Source organism: Magallana gigas, chromosome 1, assembly GCF_963853765.1.
Source record: "Magallana gigas chromosome 1, xbMagGiga1.1, whole genome shotgun sequence".
NCBI classification, from domain to species: domain Eukaryota; kingdom Metazoa; phylum Mollusca; class Bivalvia; order Ostreida; family Ostreidae; genus Magallana; species Magallana gigas.
In genome coordinates, this window is record NC_088853.1 from 17818245 (window position 1) to 17836261 (window position 18017).

General features: G+C 33.3%; 1 protein-coding gene across 1 annotated transcript; it reads left to right on the forward strand.

The window, feature by feature from the left end:
* The first annotated feature begins 7238 nt into the window (after window positions 1-7238).
* LOC105320016 (uncharacterized) lies at window positions 7239-15054 on the forward strand. Its single transcript, XM_066084607.1, has 3 exons — window positions 7239-8654; window positions 12594-13518; window positions 13978-15054. Exons 1-2 carry the CDS (start codon window positions 7454-7456, stop codon window positions 13292-13294), a joined length of 1902 nt encoding a protein of 633 aa, XP_065940679.1. The 5' UTR covers window positions 7239-7453; the 3' UTR covers window positions 13295-13518; window positions 13978-15054.
* The last annotated feature ends 2963 nt before the right edge of the window (window positions 15055-18017 follow it).

Here is an 18017-nt window from a genome sequence, read left to right on the forward strand (position 1 = left end):
ACCTTGTTGTCATAGCAACGGATGTCAATTTTCATAATAAAATATATATTGCATGGACATTGATATGGATGTAAAAATTTAACAGTTTCCCATTTCGGCTTATTAAAAAACGCAAAAATCCTGATTTAAAAATGTGTGACGGTTTCCATGGTAACACTTTAAAAGTATTAGCTTCTCCATCAGTTTTCTGATATAATTAAAGAATTGAAAATAGGATAAAGGTTGTTCCTATAGCATTGAATGATTTATTTTCGACGTCGTCGTGTCAATAACTGCCGTCAGTTGAGCAGACAAATTGATTAACGGGCGTTAGCGCGTTATGGTGATTTGTCTGCTTAACTGACGGTAGTTATTGACTCGATAACGTCAAAAATAAATCATATAATGCTTATATTTACATTCCCTTACTGATGAAATCAATCATTTACTTAAAAAATCGATGGATATTGTAGATCACGGAGGGAGTAAATTAGTAACATTAAGAACAGCTGTTTTACAAAACCGGTTTAAAAACTGGTTAAGACGTAGAGTGTTGGGTTGAGATCGACAAGCATGAAAATATAATCCATGAAAAATAACTCTTGAAATTTTGCCTTTAACAATAAAGTTAACTTTTTTGTTGATTTATGTGTTAAAGTCAAGGGGGTCCTATAAGGCTTTGATAAAACATAACGATGGCATCGGTTCCATGCTTGTTTAATTGTGTGTTCCTTCACATATATTGATGACATCATACACATGAATATAATAGGGGTCGTTTCAAAACATACAAATGATACAATTCATTGTATTGTTTTGTCAACATTCGTATATAAATATTATTTAACCAATAGCATAGAAATCATTGTTTGAAAACTACTTCTGTAAATTACATGTAAATTCATACGCAATGATTAATTGTTGCTTTTAGAGGCATTTAAAGAGCACAGAATTTAAAGAAAAAATACAGTAGAATGTAAACATATATCTTCAAAACCTCCTAATATGGCTTCATAGCAGGTAAGGTGTGTTATTTTTCCATCTTTAGCCTCGATTGCTATGGCAACGATTACCCCCGGCAACAAACTTTTATTGGGTTTTTTACGTTTTAGACCTAGGTGTGTCCATGTATAAAATATAAGGAAAATTGGTGACTATGCGTGGCCAGACTTTTTTATAAAACTATATTGAATACTTTTATATTGCAAAAGACCCGTTTTACATACTTTCTTGGACAAAAATATGAATTGCTATTGATGACGTTTTTCTTAAAAAGATATTTAATAGTCAACAGTACAATGATTCCTTAAGGGAAAATTTATCGACGAAAAAAATGTCAAAGACATGTGGTGATAACGAACAAGGTTATACTTTCATGTTAAATACTGAAATCTGATTGGTGAAGACGCAGTTCATAATATTTTCTATTACCCTCAGCGTTAGAAACGCACTTAGCAACGGGTAACATTAAAAATTGTTACATGCGCGAAAATTATGCGCGTACGGTTCGCTGTAGAATTCACGTTATTCCTATATAAAAGCAGTAAAATTTTCTTAAAATTTTTAAAAAATACATTCAGTATAACAATATAAATAGATTGACACCCCTCGAAAACCATTGTCAACCTCCGCTTCGCGTCGGTTGACAATGGTTTTCGAGGGGTGTCAATTTCAACTGTTACCCTCCCAAACAGGCACTATTTATATAGTGTTCAAAATCAAAATCATAAGTCAAAAGGAAAAAACACGGATCTTTAAAGACAAAAGATGTAGGATCAGGTGCAATATGTAAATAAATACTTACTGGTAGAAAAAGTTGTCACCTTCCTTGCTTATATACACCATCTCACTAAAATTTACCTAAAGGTAACGAAAAAGAATTACACTTAATAATGGGTGAGGCAGGTCATTGTGTAAACGTACACTGTATGCATGCATATGGCTAATATAATCAATACACGATCGTTGACACGCACCAGCTGTGCCTTGGATGCAAGCAAATTGTTAACAATTGATTGGTAAATATCTGATTTACGTGAACAAAACTCCTTTTTTAATCAATGTATAACAATTTATGAAACCACAATTCTAATGGCAGTTTAGTTTTATGTACAGTTTTAAATGCACCTAGAAACAAACGACCCAATCAAAAGAAGCATTCGTCGCAAAATTAGTCCCCCTCCCTCCTCAATTCAGTGAATTGAAATATGACCAAGTAAGTCACATTTCTATACCTTTCAATTTACAACAAACATATGGTTGATTAAATATCATAGGCTTATTGTGTAACCATTGAAGTTCACAAGTTTAACGCTTAGTATTTAACAACAAAATAATTTAATACTCGTGATAAACTTGGCCGCTTACCTGTTCACAACCTCACAGTATCAAGTTGTCATCCATCGCTAATTCACGTCTACTTGAAGAGATTAAAATGTCCCCTGGCAATTTCACATTTAAAGCTTTTAAATTTCATTGATAAAAGATTGTAATGCAGAATTCAGTTAATCTTTTTACATCGTTTTATTTTCAAAAACGTCGTTTTGATTAGTATCACATCTGCTATGAATAAAAAGAAAACTATACAGGATCGCGGCTGTTTTGGATAGATCTATTGACAAAAAAAGTACGTTGTAATTTAAGCTGATAATAAGAGGCTTACAAGTCTACATAGACGAACACATTTATCGATTAAATAAACTGCTCACAATCGTTATTTTCCTTGAAGTACTACAATAATATAACACGCAGTTATTAGCCATTTTAATTTTAGCTTGATAGCAAGAAACCAAGCTGAATTATCACTTAATTTTCAATGTACGACTGCCTTGAATTGGTAATATCCTGTTCTATTCTATATCAAAACAACCTTATATTTGATAGTTAGAACACCTTTTAAAAATCACGCAGAATACATTACGTTTGGATATGTAATTATTGGCGATAAATGTCAATCTTTCACTCATTAAATTGGACTTAATTCACTTTTTAAAATCTATATTGAAACAGGGGGACACTTTTTCAACCCGAATTTCCAATAACGTACACCCGTCAAAACCGAATGGACCGACAACTATCAACCTTGTTGACAATAACATGTTTTCGCCTAACGATTCAGGTTTTAAAATGTCTGTTATCTAACTGTTATTTTGAAATGTTACCTCTGCCTGCTTATGTAAAGCTATGTGCGTGTGCATAGAATTGATAAACCATTTTGGTTGTCAGAACAATCAGATTTCAACTTCTACAAAGAGATATTCGATCTGTGCTTTTAGCTGCTGAAAAAATAACCAATTATCTGAGTACGCATTTGACGCTGCATTAAGAAATTTGGACTCACCCCGTTTTTTAAGAATTGCTTTCCTTCCAACGAATGTCCGATAACAACCAAATAGAAGATAACGCATAAAAAGAGCACATTTTGTTAATACACCTTTACTCTGAATTGAAATCATTGTACAACAAAATAAAAATCGTAATGACAAATCATCTGCAAATACTGATGATTCAAAAATGAAAGACAAGTAATGATGACAATGTGAAGACAGATTTATTTGACCATGCAGTTTAGTTAAAACGTCAAATTTAGGACCTAGTGATTTGGTCAATGAATTCATACTTTGTCAATGGAACTAAAATAAAATAACAGTTTATAAAGGACAAGCTATAATCGTTTTCCTAATAAAAAAACCTTTAGGATTTCAAAATTATAAATAAAAAATTGTTCATGAAATTTGCAATAAGGACCCAAAGATTAAGAATATTAAGAAAAGGAGGATATGAATTTTGCAATTTGTTGAGGTCCCGGGGACTGTGTCTTTAAAAAACAGTGTTCATACGTACATTTTTAAGCATTAGTTCGTCATCAAACCTCATATACACCAACATTTTCAGATAGTAACGCTAAGACGTAGAATAACGTTACATCGGAGGTAACGTGGAGTATGACGTTATATACGTTACATACGATGCTGCGCATTTTACATCGTGAAACGCCCAAAATTTTAAATCTAAGTGCTACTTACGTCGCACATATGAACTACGTACAATTTACGACGCTTTCGTGAAACAGACTCCAGCCTCAGAACGTACGCCAATATCTAGTCCGTGATAAGTGAGCTCTTCTCACTAAAAGCGTAACTTACGAAAAAACGCAAATTAAGACTCGGGACGGATGTCATTAGTTAGTTAGGGCTAGGTCGATTTATTAAAGGGCGTACGCTTTACCGTAAATAGTAGCATCCGACTAAGTTAAGGCCGAATTTATGTCCTTGACAACGAGCCTTCATGTATGCTCATGTGCACCAAAATAAAAAACATATACTTAGATAGAGATATATAGATAGACAAATAAAGAACTATATATGATATGAATTAAATTTGGCCCCCATAATTCGCAATTTCTAAATGTTTTTCTGGTAAAATAAAATGTTATGTTATATTTTAGAAGGGTTGATGTGAATTATATTTTTCAGCTATTTATTTGATTTGTTTGCACTCACTGGCAGTATATGACGTCAGAAGTGACGCTATTTCTATAATTCATTCAAAATCAGTCAAAAATGTACATTTTTCTTTTCCTTTTATAAATGGGAAATTTAGAGCGGATGCTTTAACAAGGAAAATTTGTTTGTCACCTATTAGCCTTGGCTAGATACCTCTCCAATTAAAATATTTTATTTGTTCAAGCATGCGCTCTGTGTTTTCTGAAAGAAATACTTCTTGAAAACAAGCTGTTTTGTGCAAAAAATTCAAAAATGGCGGGAAAAGTTTGTCTTTACGATGTCATATTTCTAAATTGTGGGCAGTTAAATCAAAATGACATTATGTTAAAACATCACATATATAATTGAACAAAGAAAACAAAGAATTACAGTTAAATGATGATGTTCATTTTAGGGGGCCATTTGAGGCCCATATCATATATAGTCCTTTACAAATTATACAATTTCAAATAATAGTGAGCAACGATAAGATAATAGTATAACAGTTACCTTAGCAATTTTTTTGAATTACCAAAAAAAATACAAGTATCCTTGACCAAGCGTTTAACCATCGGTTTAACTTATGTCGGATGCTACGTTACACCTTTTTAGTACAAACGTTTGTCTATAGTCCAGATACCGCCGGGCGCACATTTACAACAGACGTACACCTCAAAGTGGAACGGACTCTTGGTTTCAGTTTGCGTCGTTTTATTCTTTTGAAAGTTGACATGAAGATATGCTGGAATTTTAATCTGATTTAACGATTCTACCATTGTAATTTTAACACAGTTTAGTTTTAAATATGTTCTCTGTGCATGTGCACCCAAGTGTCCTGAATCTATTCGTTAAGATAAGATAAGAGTAGATATTTCGTTAAAGTCACACACTTCTCTCTTGATACGGGGACACCTAAACAATCACGGTCAGTAAAATAAATGACACGTGCAGTATAAAACATGAATATCAACCGTTTGGGTGTCCTACATACTAGTATATTTGTTTTGGTTAGATTGGGACATATATCACGAGATACTGGTACAACTTTAGAGCGACATTATCCTGACAACAGGCAGTACTGTTGTTTGAATAACGCATCATTCTGATTGGAGTCAATTCAACAGATCACACTCACTGAGAATATTTGTGGAACAACAGATATAAATACACTGCGTTGGTGGGTCCAACTGTGGATATTCCATAGGAGTATGTGAGTAGACATTTTGATAATAAAACATGTGGTCGTTTATAGTTATGATATTAAAAACCCATAGAATAGAATTGCAATGATTCTATTATGTTACATTAATCGAGTGAACTTGGCAACACTTGATGTTTGAATTAATCAGATGTATGATATCAACCCGAGGTCAATGTGAAACGTTTTCGCTCTTCTTAAATGTATTTAGTGATGACAACGGTATAATTGATAACCTTTTTCTTTACTTATTTGATGTGTAATACATGGGAAATGCCGAATCTATACTTTGCACTGACTTATACATGTATACAGGCGATTATCAATTAAGCAAACTATAGGCATGTAAAGTTCAGATTCATTTTATTTGCACATGTGTCCATTAAACCGGTACAAGCTAGGTATTTGACACGTTATCAGATGTCAAGGTCATATAAAACTGTAACTTAAATCCTCTTTAAAAATCAGGACTTTTATACACTCAGTGACCACAAATGCAGCATAAGGTTGCAAACGTTAACCAAGAATATATCTAACTAGAACTTTGTTTTTCTTCAACAAAAGTAAGGGCTTTTTGACATCCCCTTTCCCTTTTTTGATTGTAAATGTCAGGTAAAATCGTATCTATTTTTATTTAAAAATTCTTCACCGCCTTGGTATAATCAGTTGCCTATTAAAATATAACCTTATAAATAATGCAATGTCAAAAAAGATAACTTCAGAACTTTAAAAGTAAATATACTTTTAGTTTTTAAAAGAATATTTCCAAAAAATCATAAAAAGTAAGTATTCATTTCTGAAATAGAAAACGTGGTATGCCTAGAGTATTAATGCCCTAAGCTTTGAGCAAAGCGAGATAACTCTTTCTAAATCACTTTTTCAACTTAAAAAAGTTGCAATATTCACACCCTTAAAACTCCTATAAGAAGTCAAAAAATGGCCCTACGGACCATAATTTTTAAATTGTACTCTTTACTCAAAACTAAAAACCGTAAAGATTTTTAAAATCGGATGAAAAATAAAAAGATACAGCTAAAGGGTTGTGTTAAGCTTTAACCCCTCTAGATCCCTTATCTTTCAAAATGTTTATCCCAAAACAAAAGAGACTGAAAAAAGTTGTCGCTTGCGATTTTGTATATCATACTAGGAAGTATCTAAATCCAAAATTTCTTAGTTTATAATCAAAAAATAAAATAGATACACATAATAATATTTTGGGTGGTTTTTTTGCATGTGTAAACCGGAAGTAAATAGACCGGACGTCCAAAAAAGGGTCATATTATTAAATCTATTAAACAACTATAATTGTAAAACCCATTTAACAGGTGGCGATTTTGAGACCAACACCATCCACATCATGGACACAGAATTAACGACGCATAGAGTACATCAGTGTTCTAAGTGTCCGGGGGACACAGAGTACTTTTGTGTATCGTGTCCATGTGATCTCTGTCCCCGATGTAGAGAGAACCATATTAAAGATCTCAAAACAATAGACCATGATGTTGTGACACACTGTGATAAATTTGACTACATCCAAAAAGAAGAGTATTGTGTCAGACATTCCAACATGCACTTTGAACCTTGTGAACTCTCCTCCTGTTTCTATTGTCCAAAAGATAAAGACCATATTACTGTAGATGATATATCAGCCTATAAAACAAAGCGACAACACAAAAGAACCATTCACACTATTAGAAGTGAAGCTCTTTTTTACAGACCTCTTCTCCTGCAACAAGCCAAATCTGATTTGAAAACCTGTCTCAAAGGATGTTCCAACCTTGAATTAGAGATGTTAACAAAGGCTCAGAAAATGAAGGCTCTCATCGACAAAGTAAAAACAGATTTTATGTTCAATGTGTTTTTTGACTTTAATTTCAGACACAGGTGTTTAAACCAGAATATAAAAATGAGCAGACATATCGTCAGCCTGCAGAGATATGTTGACATATATGAACAATCAGCAATCAGTGCGGTACATTTCCTCTCTTCCATAAAGACAGTCCTCCCCCAGATACATCTCACACTCCACGCTAGCCAGTTTTCCATGACTGAGTCACTTAACAAAGCGGATTTGATGGAGTCACTGAGTGCAATCCAAATCACAGAGAGAGGAAACCGACGCGAAGGAAACGAGTGTATGCTGAAATTGATGTCTGATCCTGAGTTCCATCAATCTCTCTCAGTGGCAGGTATTGATCGCTGTCTTCATATTTCCTTTTTGACAGCAGACCGAATCTGGGTAAGTGATAAAAACAATCTCATCTTGACAGATACAACAGGGGCTCCTCTACATCGTGTGGTTGATTCATTTAGTGATTTATATTATGGTAATGGATTACACACAATGAACAGTGAGAGTGAATTGATTTATATAGATACGAGTTATAACATCAACAAACTGTCAAAGGATATGAAAACAACCACCACATTTATAGAGACAACAGACTTTACATGGAGACCACGGTGTGTGTACTGGTCCCCGTCCACTGGGGATCTTCTGGTCGCGATATGTAAAGAAAAACCAATGACAGGCAAGGTAATCCGGTACAACCAGAGCGGGCAACAGACAAAAATCACACAACAAGACAACACAGAACTGACACTGTATAGTAAACCTGACTATATAACAGAAAACAACAATGGGAATGTCGTGGTGTCTGACTGGTCTAGTGCTGTAGTGGTAACAGAGCGTGGAGGAAGACATCGTTTCTCCTATAGAAGACATCCTTCAGGATTAGAACTAGAACCACGTGGGATATGTACTGACGCGCTGTCACACATCCTGGTGTGTGATGGTAGAACCCACACAGTACAGATGTTAGATAAGGACGGTCAGTTCCTGTCACATCTACTGGTAAGACCATCAGGGATATTCTCACCACACAGCCTGAGTTATCATATCAACACTCACCGTCTCTGGGTTGGCTCAGGATCACGGTATAACAAGGTGTGTGTCTACAGGTATATCACCAGACAGGACACTCCGACAGGTAAGTCTGATTAATTATTATATATCGTAAGTTAAATAATATTTAGTTACAAGTATGACATATGTAGGATGTAATAATTAAAATTTGTCAATATAATCTAAGTACATATTTGTTCGTATAACGTTTTTAATAAGTTTTCTCGGTATGACATAAATGAGACAATGTTATTACAATACCCTCAAAATCCGCTCAACCACTCCGAAAACATTTTTACTGCACTCCTGAAAGTACGCATTATGTATATCAGTTACGTCGAGTTCGAAATTAAAAGAGTTATAATTAGTTGATAAGCAAAAGTAATCTGCGTCGCGTATTCTAAACATGTTTGCGTTTTGTTTATGTGAATTCAGAGGAAGTTGATAGTGTAGTGGCAAATACGACAAATGGTATCAATGGTATCAATGTAAGCGTTAGTGTGCTTAAAACGTTCTGCAATTAATTAAAAAAAGAATATTTTGGAATTGTTCACAACATCGAAGTCCAAGCTCTAAGAATAACCGAAGTCTGTTATAATAGTGGTTTGAGTAAAATAGCTGTCGGGAAAAATACGCTTTGGAACAAAATAAAGAACCTTTCAAAAAAACACACTTTTAAAGATATATACAAACCACTGTTTGCGCGCAACGTGTGTGACAGAATTAGATAGATCGGTATTTAAAACCTAACATATAATGTATATATATGGCCATTAGTCTAAAAGTAGTTAAAGAAAATTTAACTTACGTTGATGACAAAAAAGCTTCACATGGCAATGTCGATTTCGGTGCGTTAAATGGAGACTCTATTGTTGGTATGTATACTCTCTCGCATGATATTTATGCAGCGTAGTTTCCTCAATTATTCGATATCTATAAATATCTAAGAATTCAAATGATGTTCATTCAGATATATAGAAAAATTCAAAGATTTTGCTTTTAAATCGTCTCCTCTACCTTGTCAGATTTTTATACAGTGCCAAATATTAAAAAAATTACGGGGATTTTAATAAAGGTGTGTTAAAGGTATCCCGGATGATTACGTTGAAGAAATTGTGCTAGACTAAGTTGTTCTAAGCGACTTCCGAACAAAAATAGATGTCAACATTTCCTATTATAAATCTTAATAAGAAATATGTTCATGTTCCTGTGAATTTTTACAAATGAAACAAGACAATGTGTCAGTGATGATATTTTGAATATTTTCCCTCTCATCAATTTCAGTTACACTTCTTCTGAATAAGGATTTAGGGATGTTGACATATTACGAATACTGATAAATGAAATCCCTTCGCATCGCAGGCATGTTAAGGCTTCCCGGTTGATTTTAAGGAAGGAGTCTTCTCGTTATCAAACATACTTCTTATAATAAGAAATTCATGAAATTTTGACAGAGTCAAACAGATCATATTACCAAATGATTCTATGAGTTTAATCAAATTTGATCTTTTTGTTTTCGCATAAAGGTCAGGTCAAGGTAACTACCTTTTTCCTCAACGTAAAGGATGATAAAAATAAGTGTAGCTCTTTGTAATTCTGTAGACATTTGTTTAATATTTGAAGATTCTATTCCTCAATGAAATGATAGAGTATCAGAATGTCTATCAGCTTATATTACTAAATTGGATTAAATATTTAAACTAAAAGTGATATTGCTTAGCACGCATTTCCTCTAATTTTATTTAATTTTGAAGATATTATAATTATTCTTTTATGCTTCTATTAATAAGATATCTCTGATTTTTACGTACATGTATTATGAAGAATTTATATAAAAATATAAATTGAGAGAAAGGCTAATATATTGACCATTTAATAAGAGAAAAAAAACTTATTTTAGTGATTTTTTTTCACACAAATGAATGTACATAATAGCGCTTGAAAAAGCTTATAAAAATCTAATTTCATAAGCAAATTATGTTTTAAAAACATATTCTGAAAACCAAGTATCATATCATTAGTTCAAATTAGTTTTAAAATCCAACACTAATGTTATTGTTTTAAAAATGCTTAAACAGACTCATTAATCTACAGCAATTCTGAATTGCGAAACCTGCTATTTTCCTACGCCAATATTCCGCCAAAAAATATAGTCCTTGTTAGATTCTTAACATCAATTACTTTTTTTATGCCAAGTTGTATAATAGTAAAAAAAGAAAAATATACTATTTTAATTTCCTTTCATCTTGATTTAATGAAGAATTAATCAAATTTACGTTTGACAAGTCGAAAACCAGAAAAGACGCCTTCCTTAAAGCGATTTGTAGAAAGTCACTTGTCTGTACGTCATACGATATGACGTCATAATAAACTTTGACGTCACGATCTACAATCGATAATTCTCAGAGAATGTATCTTATCGTTAAAAGTGAACTATATCAAACCAGTATAATACCGCATGTTTCCTTTACATAGATGCTGCCGTTATGCCAAACGTACAAAATACATTCATATTTAAACCAGTATTAAATAATCGGCAGTTTTCGTTTTAAGTAAAAGACTATTTATAACCTAGTGGTTTGGAGACTCTCGCTGCTACGTGTAAACAATTAACTGGATGAAGAAATTTTAATGCATGTAAAAACCAGCTTGGCGCAGGTGAAAGGTCAACACAAATTTAGAATATTTTACGAAAAATTGGTAGAGAATACAAGTACCAATGTGAATTGTGCTAAGGAAACCTACGGATTTACCCCAATTTTTCGTAAATAGCTTTTGATTAGTAAATAAGTACATTTTTAAAATGATTTTATATTGTTTCAGCAATATCTTTCATAAACGAAATATCAATTTCAATCCAAAACAAGAACTTCGAAGTATTTTTCTTATAGAAATATTTTTTTTGGATTTTGGTGTTCGCTTACAAGACGAATCTCGTTAATGATTATTGGTGGTGTACATTGCCATTGTCTAATTTTTACTTGTAATTACAAATGCATTCCAACAACAATTCTAAATCTGCTGACAATTTAACTTATGCCTGAACGGTAACACTACAGGGAACGATAGGGTTTAAGTTAGATCAAGTGAAAAATCATTCATTATCTGTAGATTTGATAACAGTTGTCTTATGATAAAGTTACTTGTATTAACTATAACCACTAAACGAAGTAAATATCTTTGGTAAGGGGCATGCATTTTCTTTAAACTTATCATGCGCACAATCTTTACATCACGGTGTATTTCTAAGTTTTCTTGATTACAAAATCAATAGTATCCAAGGAGTCTTTCTTCCAACCATAACCTTCCGATGACATCCAATTTATAAAGTCTATTTTTTGTATGCCTACCAGGTTCCTTTCATTTTTAGGTTTCTGTGGCAACGCCATCGTGTTAATATTGTGCATGAGTACAGGTGATTTATTGTGGTTTTAAAGTGATGTTAAGCAGTAGAAATGCAAGCAGTTACATGGTATAGTTAGTGAATTTATCAATGCCATAAACTTAGAACCAAGTGTCTCCAAAATATTGTTGACTTCCATATCTGAATTTTCCAACTACAAATATCATTATTCAAGGACAAATTCGAAAACTAGCAATCTGCATGAAACCAAACACCATGTTGTTGAATCGATTATCTTTTCTGTTACTGTTCAGGATTACTATATTTCAAAAACATTCCTAACTAAGATTTCCGTTCAGTCTAAATACTGAAACAAAAACCGGAGTGAAAAAAGATACACAATTTACCAGACGTGAGAAATTTAGAATAGTATTTCTACAACTTCAATAAAATAGGCGCACGCAAATACAAGAAAAAGAAATGTTATTGATGTGGCCTAAATAAAAACAAATAGTTAATTAGTTAATTACCTGTACGGATATGTGTATTATTAACAGATAATGGTTCTATATTGATAGATTATATATGTGATAGAAAAACATTGCTCAAACAATCATTATAAAAAAATCTATGTTTGTAATCAATCTGTTCTATCTGACTGTTCATTTCTGATGTATGCAGATCTGAGTACAGCCACCGCTGATGTGATGGAGTCAACGAATGGAATCCCAACAACAGAGACAGGAAATCAACAGCAAGGAAACGAGTGTCTGCTGAAACTGATGTCTCCCCCCGAGTTACTTCACTCCCTCACAGTGACAGGTATTTCTTGTCCTGTTCACATTTCACGTGTGACATCAGACCGGGTCTGGGTCAGTGATATAAACATCATCTTGACAAACACAACAGGTGTCCCTCTACATCGGTTGAATGATTTTTGTGGTTTATATGGATTACACACAGTGAACAGTGAGAGTGAACTCATTTATATAGATCGGAACTATAATATCAACAAACTGTCAAAGGATATGAATACAACCACCACATTTTTAAAAAGAACAGACACTACATGGGAACCCCAATGTGTGTTCTGGTCCCCGCCGACTGGGGATCTACTGGTGGGGATGTACAGAAAGGAACCAGTCACAGGCAAGGTAACCCGGTACAACCAGAGTGGACAACTGACACAAACCATACAATACGACAACACAGGACTGAAAATGTATAGTGTACCTCAATATATAACAGAGAACAACAATGGGAATGTCGTGGTGTCTGATTCTGGTGCTATAGTGGTGACAGAGCGTGGAGGAAGACATCGTTTTACCTACACAGGACATCCGACAGGATCAGGACTAGATCCAAGAGGGAATCTGTACTGACGCGCTGTCACACATCCTGGTGTGTGATTGTAGAACCAACACAGTACAGATTTTAGACAAGGACGGTCAGTTCCTGTCACATCTACTGAAAGAATCAGAGAATGTTGATCCATACAGCCTGTGTTATGATGTCAACTCTCATCGTCTCTGGGTTGGATCAGGATCATGGGACAACAACAAAGTGTGTGTCTACAGGTATATAGACATACAAGACACTATGGCAGGTAAGCTTGAGTTATTATCAATGATACCGTGTCAATTATTAGTTGATATGATACATGTAAGACATGTTTATCTGTGTGATTGTTTGTCAATATAAATAGTCCATTGTAACAGGGTTTGTTGTATCTATTTAGTCATTATGAATAATTTGTTTATTAGAAATAGATAGCATTTATATACATTATTTCAGTAGTTAAAGTACAATCACATGTCGCTGAAATTAGTTAATTAGAAAAAAAATCATTCTAATTAATCAATTAAATAAATTTTGTGACGCAAGTAATTGTAATAGGTTTTTTTTGTTACATGTTAGTTGGCTTAATTCAATTAATCATGTTCAAATGATAAATGCTAAAGGAAGTGTCAATTTAACAAGTTTATTTTTTTCATTTTAGAGGTAGTTATTTTTATACATAATCTGTATGAATTTGATATATTAACAACTGATTAATGATTTGTAGATGCAAATACATTTCGTCCTGATCGGGATGCCATGTCCAGCACAACACCTGCCTAAAAAGGGGAAATCTTGAATACTGACCGGTTGTAAATATTTCTGTACAAATCTAGTCTGTTCTAATAACCACACATGTCAATTTTTGTCTTTTTTTCCAACATCTACAGCTGAAACGACCTGTATATGATTAAAATGGACTGCACTACTGACAACTCTTAATTTCTCACTGTAAACACCAAACGATTGCTGCATCAGTTTGGTGTTGATCATTAAGGTACCTCACTACACCTACATTTAGACTTTTTAAGACACTACGTCACAAGATTGCGATTTAAATGTTTTGTTGAACTGTTTATATCGTTCAATTGCGTTGTATATCGTCGTAGCTCAGTGGATAGAGTATGTGGCTTCCGAACCGCAGATCAGTAGTTCAAATCCACCTGGAACTTCATGTTTGTTCATGTTTACGGAATTAAATTTTTGAAAATGTAATTTTTCATAGGAAAAATTGCACATTTTTGCCTATTAGACCTATATGTATATAATTCTTATCCATTATGATATCTATCATAATCAAGTAATGTTCTACTGTTTTGAGAAAATATTTCACGGTGTAGTGAGCCACCTTAATGTAAAATGTTTTAATACGTCCGTCATCCTTGAACATGTGTACCTATATTTTATAATTGATGCTTCACTTCCGACAGTTTACCAATAAATAAAAGCCTTATACATGTATATACACCTCGTGGTTTTGATGGAGCATGCTAAAAAGAATGAATTGAATATGATTATTCATGAAGCGACTGATATAAGGAAAACATGAATATGCATCATCAAAAGAATGTGTGTTCTGTGCACATGAGCTCTACAGCTATCAATTATTGCTTTCTTATCATTTATTCTTAGTATGTTTTTCAATCTGTTGACATTATGTACTGAATTTTACATCAATGTCTTTTGAAATCTCTTAGAACCATTTTAACAAGAGCTTGGACTTTGGGTAGATGTGTCAAACATCAAAGTGACGTAGTCCTGTCTATTTCATTGCTAGCCACTCAGCCATGGCTCTTTGAAATCAACAAAAGGACTATGTGCGGTTTGGTCAAATATCTGCCCCCGATTTCAACCAATTTTTAAATAGTATCGTATAAGAATGAAATCTTCACAAATCATTGTAAAGAGGATGCCTATAACTTTAATCTTGATTTTAGTCATTATTGCTCACTCGCTTTTTATCTATGACGTCATCTAAATGACCTAATTCCCGCAAAGTTGCAAACAAATGAAGATATTCTCATTTTTGCTCTATATTTTGCATTCGGAAGTATAGAGCGCAGGTCTGCTCAAGTGCAATTTTAACAAATGTTTTTCTTCAGATAGTTATACATATTATACTAAAAATGGTACTTGAGCAAGCCTGCGCTCGATGTTTCCCAGTCGAAAAACCATCGGAAAACACCCATATTTTGCTACAAAACATCAATTTATCAAAATAATGCAATATTCATGACGTCATTTCTACGTTATGACGTCACTGTGGTGATAACCTTTTACACCTTTATTTCCAATATGATTTTAACTATCTTTCATCTTATTTTAAAGCTCTTTCTAAAACTTTGATTTTGGGGGGCAAAAATTGCATAAAACCGCACTTAGTCCTTTGTCTGGCTTTTGAGCTAAAACTACGCATTCGATGCATGCATATTTCGTTTGAAACTGCGTCATTTTTAACTTGTTTTGATGCAAAGAATAGATAGCTTTACCCTACTGAAAGTCCAAGGTTTTGTTAAAATGTTTCTATGAACCCAGGTAGAATTCGGTGGTGGCATAGAGATGTCCCTTGAGGTGCGGATAATGTGTGACGATTTCTGTTTTCAATTTTAATATGCACGTAAGAAATCTTGTATGTTGATTAAACATCTTATTTAATAACCCAGATATGTATTTTTCAGTTGGAAGCGAAAAGATAGTAAATCCCCCTTTATAATGTTCTTTAGATTAAATTTTACCTCAAAACTGTATTTTGCATTGTTGATAATTTTTTGTAGGAGGGTTTATTGAGTATCATATAATGTACGATTTAAAAACAAATAACTGTCTTGATGATATGGGAGAAGGGGGGGGGGGGCTTGAAATTTAAATCTAACTATTTTATACATGGTGTTTCACTGATAACAAGTTAAAAGCTGGTGTTAGCATTTAGTTCATAGTTGAAACAAGTGAAAAGCTGTCAATATGACAGCAAACCGGGTTTTCTTTTATGTAAACTGTATCCATAATCCATGTCAACCCTTATCCAGTGAAATGGAGTACCCTACATGTATATACAACATTTTGCCAAAAAATGACTAAGTTCAAAAGCAAGTATTTTTTTCATAAATTATCGGAAATCAAAATCCTAGCAATATGCACACCTCTGATATATGTACAATTGATCTGCAAAAGAACAACTTCCTATCTTGAGAACTGTAGGAGGAGTTATCCGTACAATGAGGGTACCCTTTTGGCAGCCGCCCGCCCGCCCGCCATTTTCACCATTTTAATAACCGGATTTTTCCGTTGGAAAACCCGGTTAAAAATTTGAGAAATAAACAACGTTATTTAGTGAACATGGCGTTATGAATAGCAATTGCTCTGTTGGCATATTCCATGATGTGCGCTAGCGCATCATGGAAAATATGCCAGCAGAGCTGTTGCTATTCATAACGCCATGTTCACTAAAAAATCGTTGTTTATTACTTATATTTGCATTTTACCACCCGCAAATACATGTACCCTGTATAAACCTTCACATTTAGTTATTGCATCAAAAATAAACATTCAGACTGTAATGTATCTTTTTAATTCACATAGATTTGTTAATAGAATCAATGATATGTTATAACAATAATTTCTTTAAAATGTTATTATAAGACATGTTTTAATTGAATACATCAATTTTATGGAGTTGGAGAAAATCACATGATGTACCGTATAGTGGTTTTTAAAATCTATAACGTCATGGAAAAGTATATGGTGTCACGCCTTTATAACGTCATAGTATACACAGACAGAGCAATTGCGATTATAGAAAAATAATTGCAGTTCCTCCGTATGGACCTACAGTGGGAAAGAACAATGGACATGCAAATATTAGGTTTTTACGCACATATCGGCCACTAGATAATATTTACCTCACTCATAGAGACCGATTTCAGTGAAAAATTTTAAGACCCCGCGTGAGCAAACCTTTTCTTTAAAAATCAATAATTTGATTACAAATTTAATTTTGATAACAATTGATGAGGATTTGATTATTCTTTTTAGTAAAAAAAACTTAGTTTTTGAATATCTGACAGGAATTTTGAAATATTTGGATGTATAATGTAGGCGGGAAACGGGAGTTAGTGTTCGCAGTTCTTACGCAAATGTATGGATGGACTCACCCATTACGCAGCACAGTTAAGGCTGTCAATAAACTCCGTTCAGACAAAAAGTACGGGAAATGTGCATTATGACATCACAGTATATTACAAACCTCGAAAGTACTTATTAATCTATTTATTAGTAAAATTAACTTATACTAATCTTTTAATTAAAAACAACAAATGCTATTACTTACAATTTTGATGTCCGTTATATCGTACACACTGAAAAATAAGCGAGATGTCGTTCTCGCTGTACTACAAAATATGACGTCATATGCTTCAAAATGACGCATTAAGTTAAATCATTGAAGGCTATCGTGCAGTTTTATAGCGAAGAAAAATAAATGTCATACATTAACGGAAAAGTATAAATGAATATTTTGTTTAAAATTATTATAAGTAGAATGCTACCTATATAGTCTTATTTTCATTTTGTTAAAAGTATGCATCGTATAAAGAAGCCACCTCGGTTTTGTATAAAATATCGTTTATCTAAAATCTGAGTACCTAAATAAATCACTTAATTGCAAGGGCATACACTTACCTGATCCCGACAAACTTTTACATGTGAATTTGAAATATGCTATGTAACTTAAAAACTTCTACGATCCTTGTAAAATCTTACAAATTAATT

Bases quoted from the DNA above. Each gene is read 5' to 3' on its own strand.
- LOC105320016 (XM_066084607.1), top strand. From the start codon at position 7,454: ATGTTAACAAAGGCTCAGAAAATGAAGGCTCTCATCGACAAAGTAAAA. The intron at 8,655-12,593 runs GTAAGTCTGATT...TGATGTATGCAG, and splicing joins CAGACAGGACACTCCGACAG to ATCTGAGTACAGCCACCGCT.